This window comes from Triticum dicoccoides, chromosome 2B (assembly GCF_002162155.2).
Source record: "Triticum dicoccoides isolate Atlit2015 ecotype Zavitan chromosome 2B, WEW_v2.0, whole genome shotgun sequence".
Classification (NCBI taxonomy): Eukaryota; Viridiplantae; Streptophyta; class Magnoliopsida; order Poales; family Poaceae; genus Triticum; species Triticum dicoccoides.
This window is the reverse complement of record NC_041383.1, coordinates 129,255,895-129,260,206: the sequence shown is the minus strand read 5'-3', so window position 1 is coordinate 129,260,206 and position 4,312 is coordinate 129,255,895. Positions and strand designations below refer to the sequence as shown.

Here is a 4,312-nt window from a genome sequence, read left to right as displayed (position 1 = left end):
ACCTGTGCCTATAAAGAAGTCACACGATCGAACAATTCTGAAGACTGCCGTTTTTCATTAAAAAGTTGATTTTTTTCCTTACTTGAAAGGTCACATTTGATAGTGTTGGTAGTCCCCGCCCGTAACTACCCCATAAATCTCCATTACCCGGAAATATAATGGGAACAAAAAGGGAAACCAGAAAGGGAAACAGGGAACCAACCGCGCGAATTGGTATTTTTTTTGTATGTTTTCGCGCGGAAAGGGAAAACGAAAAATTCTGATAGTTTGAGGATCAAACTGCAAAATGCACAAAACCACAAACCGAAAAGGAAAAAACGGGAACCAACCGCGCCAACTGGTTTTCCCTGACGGGAGCGCTCCGCGCGCGACACTTGTTACGCGCGGAGCGCTGCCGAACCGCTCGTTATGAGCGCTCCTCGTTAACTAGTTGCTCCGCGGATTTTGTAGCACTCTAGACCAGTATTGGGCCGTCCCACGGAATGGAGAGAAGAAAACCGCACTCAGCTTCCACGGAGAAAATGGGCCGACCCCATCCGCCTTCATCTAGCCACACTGCGGCTACACTGATTTTCCCATCCATTCCAAGGGTTTTTAGCCCCTCGCCCTGCCCCCTGCCGCGCCGCAGCAATGGCCGCCGCCGCAGCCGCCGCCGCGAGATCCTTCCTCCGATCCGGATCCGCCACCTCCTCCCTCCGCGGCGCGGCCGCCAGGGCCGCCTCCCGCTCCGGGCCGGCAGCCCCCTCGAGGCGACTCCTCTCCTCTCCTCCCCGCGCCCGCCTCGCCCTAAGGTACGACGAGCGCCCTTGCTTTCGGGATTCTCCCTTCCGTATCTTCGATCCGGATGAAAACTTTGGTGCTTACGTTGCGGTACGTGGAGGTCGCCGCTGGAGATGAGCAGCGCCTGCTTGGAGTCGCTGATGCCCATGCACAGCGCCACGGCCTCGGCGCTCATGACGTCGCTCCTCGCCGCCCCGGCTCGCGTCGGTTCCTGCTGGATCTCCGAAGGTGAAATTTCCCCTCATCTTACTGTTCCTGCAGTGTTTGATTACTTCACCTATGAAACCCTTCTGTTCGTGTATGTGCTATTTGCCATGAGAGTGGTCTGTATTGGCTAAGTATCCACCGAAGTGGAAGTCACGGCCGTTCATTTTTAATATATGGTCATTCATGCATGGGTTAAGAGAGACCAGAATAATTTTTGTTTATTAGATTATCGTCAAGGTCAAATGCTGACGGCTAGCGTTGGTATAAAGACATGTGTCCCCACAATGGAAGTATGGTTTAGTGAAAATTTTGATCTATTTAGTCACTGGCCCAAACCTCCCATGCATAAATAGGAGCTGCAATATAACTCAACCTGGAAATCATTACTAATTCTGAGGACCTGCTGTTGCTTTAGTTGTTTGCGGACAAGAAGTGCACCCATATATTGTTCTTAAGAGAAAGTATTTGCATATGTGGCGTCAAATTTACTGTATTCACAAGTTAGATCAGTTAGATGCATTAAGTGGTTGCACTTTCTGACAACAGACTTCACTTTCATTAAAGTGAAATAAGAGCAGTAGAAACCTTAACTCAATTAGATGTATTTTTCTAGAAATGCATTATTGTTTCTTCTACTGTTGCAAGACATGTTACTCGAACCTGCTATGATTTTCTTTATTATGCCAGAACAAAAACTTTGCGATTAGAGACAATTTAAACTATGTATAGTTGTAATTGCTGAATGCTGGACCATGCCAAAGGCTATTAGCTTCACAGAAGTTTCCCTTTGGTTTCTTGAAAAACTCTATAAGTGTAGTGTTTTGATGGTTTGCTTCTGTAATTTTAATATACACGTCATGATTACTTACAAAGCAGAGGCAAAAGGGTCACTCGTTTTTTTGTATTGACCACCCAGCTGGCAATGACGACCTGTGAAAATATCTAGGTGGATGTAGCAGACTAAGTCCAGTCACCACAAATATTCAGGTCTGGCCAGATTTTAAGAGGAGTAGTATCCATGATAGCATATATTCTATCAATCTTCCTCCCATTGTTTGAGCAAGAATGCAAGATGAAGATGCTTTTTCGTTGTTGCATACAAAGACATCTATGACCATGGCTGTGCGAATCCTGTAATTGATCTCCTTGATGTTTTGCCCGACCATGCAAATTTGTGTCCTTAGCTTACTTAAGATACAATGATTGTTAGCCGCAATAATATTATGTAAGTTTTTTCCTTGTAGCCAAAAAGTTGTTTCTTTGACCCAATTTATATCTCTGTAGATCATTGAGATCAGTGAGGATGGAGGTCACGGATGAAGATGCATGCTATTTTTTTACCACTCGTATTTCTTTTGCTTTATCAAATGCACATGGCTGAGCAAATCCTGTAACTTGGATCCGTGTGATGTTTTGCCTGATAATGCAAATTAACATCCTTAGCTTATTACCTGGGATACGTACGATGATTGTTAGCCGCAATAATACCATGTATGCTTTTTTTTTCTAGCCAAAAATATTTGTTTGACACATTTTATATCTCTATAGACTTATGATGGGTGAGGACGGAGGTCTGGGATGAAGAGACGCCCTGTTTATTTTCGCCAGTAACTTTTATGATGTGAGTTGAAGAGCTGGAGCTTAGAGTATTCGTTTCTATTTGTAGATGAATGATCTCTTGTTGTGGGTGGGAGCCTGGTGTGACTGTTATGGTAGCTGCTAAGGACCTCTCCCACTGAATTTGAGCTACGTTTTTAATCTGCCTTTCTTCCGGCTCTGTTCAGGGATTTTGGTATGTATTAAGTGTCTGCAGGATTATAACAGAATTTGGCTGCGTGCAGGAAATAATGTTGAGTTCATTTCTGGGGCCATATTGTTTTGCCATTTTTTTGTCTTAGCGTTACGGTATATAACTTTAGTCAGAATATTTTCAGTTTTTCACCACCAAACTCCAATTCCTGTTGAACTTGACTTTATTTTCTTGTAGAACGTTTCATTTTGGTGCTTGTCCTTTCCCCCTCCTGTGATTTAACGCAGCGTATCCAATCAACCTACACTTGGAGATCCATCTTCTATGCTGCAACAGATCAGCGTGAAGGACCTTTTGTGCTTGCATTTCTCCTTGTACTTCGCTATGCGTGTGGAGACTTCGGCTTATCGGAGGCGTGGATGGCCCTTGCCGTGGTTTTTCGCTGCGCAGGGGTGAGGTGTGGTGCCGTGCTTGCACGCTGGGGAGGTTATAGGCTGGATGGGCTGACCGGGTCTTGGATTTGGGCAAGTGTGGTTGCCGGTCAAAGCTGTACTCTGGTTGTACTCTAGTTGTGGCAGAAGTCGTCAATGGTGGCGCCTTTGGGCACCGTTTCCTTGTTGAAGGTTTCTCATCATGTTTTGGAAAACCCTAGATTTGGTCTTTCGGATCAGACGATGATGACGCTATTGGCTCTGCTTGGCGTTGTGCTCCCTCCTGGGGGCTTTCTCTTCAGTGGGATTTAGTCAGAGGGACTCAAGGCTCGTGAAGATGGTTGATGGTGGCTAGCATGATATCTTTGAGAGGACAGGAGGAGCACCTTCCACATGCGTTAGCCAACCTTTGGGATCGAAGCGGCATATGTTCAATCTATCGGATATATCATTCCTCTCTAGTGTCATCGATGTTTGTGGATATGCTTGTGGCAGCAAAGATAATGCAACGGTTCGGTGTGGCAGCAGCGTAGGTGCTCGAGTGCTTGCTCGGGTGTTGGATTTTTTGTCGAAAGAGACCCTCTGCCCACTGGAATTGACAAAAGAGACCCCTTGCGGACGAAATTGACAAAAGAGACCCCCTCACAAGTGGCGGCAGGCGCGGCAGGCGACATGTGTCACCTACCGCCACGCCGTGAGGCGGCGGGCCCGGCCGCCACAACAGGAGGCGGCAGCCCGGTGTATAACGGTGTGTGCACAGGGCAGCACAGGCCAGCGTGCCGCGACGGAACGGGCCGCGCCAGGTGGGGCCGGCCGCCACCGGGTGAGGCGGCCGCCGCTGCCGCTGTCGCTACCCGGCCGACAAGGCCTGCTGCGCGCGGGCCCAGCAGGTGGGCCACGCCGCCATCAGTCGAGGCGGCCTGTCCTGTGCTGCTGCACGCGCGACAGTGCGCAGACGGCGCTGATTTCGAGGCGCAACAGTGGCGGCTGTGACTCCGACGCGCGGGAATATGGACGCTTTTGGTTCTTTCGCCCGGGAATCAATCCTGCCTTTGCTTCTTTTGTCTCAGCGAATGCGATGGCACTGGGAATCCGAGGCTACGAGAAGCTGTTGTGCCGACACTACAGGGATCGTAAATATCCC

General features: G+C 48.4%; 1 protein-coding gene across 2 annotated transcripts; it reads left to right on the top strand.

Moving 5' to 3' along the window:
- Window positions 1-568: 568 nt before the first annotated feature.
- Window positions 569-2,850, top strand: LOC119362572 (protein NUCLEAR FUSION DEFECTIVE 6, mitochondrial-like). 2 transcript variants are annotated; one of them, XM_037627815.1, is made up of 3 exons: window positions 569-791; window positions 881-1,008; window positions 2,536-2,850. In XM_037627815.1, exons 1-3 carry the CDS (start codon window positions 631-633, stop codon window positions 2,541-2,543), a joined length of 297 nt encoding a protein of 98 aa, XP_037483712.1. In that variant the 5' UTR covers window positions 569-630; the 3' UTR covers window positions 2,544-2,850. The 2 variants fall into 2 exon arrangements, with proteins under 2 accessions (XP_037483712.1, XP_037483713.1); XM_037627816.1 differs by lacking the exon at window positions 2,536-2,850 and adding an exon at window positions 2,272-2,517.
- Window positions 2,851-4,312: the final 1,462 nt, after the last annotated feature.

Bases quoted from the DNA above. Each gene is read 5' to 3' on its own strand.
- LOC119362572 (XM_037627815.1), top strand. From the start codon at position 631: ATGGCCGCCGCCGCAGCCGCCGCCGCGAGATCCTTCCTCCGATCCGGA. The intron at 792-880 runs GTACGACGAGCG...CGGTACGTGGAG, and splicing joins CGCGCCCGCCTCGCCCTAAG to GTCGCCGCTGGAGATGAGCA.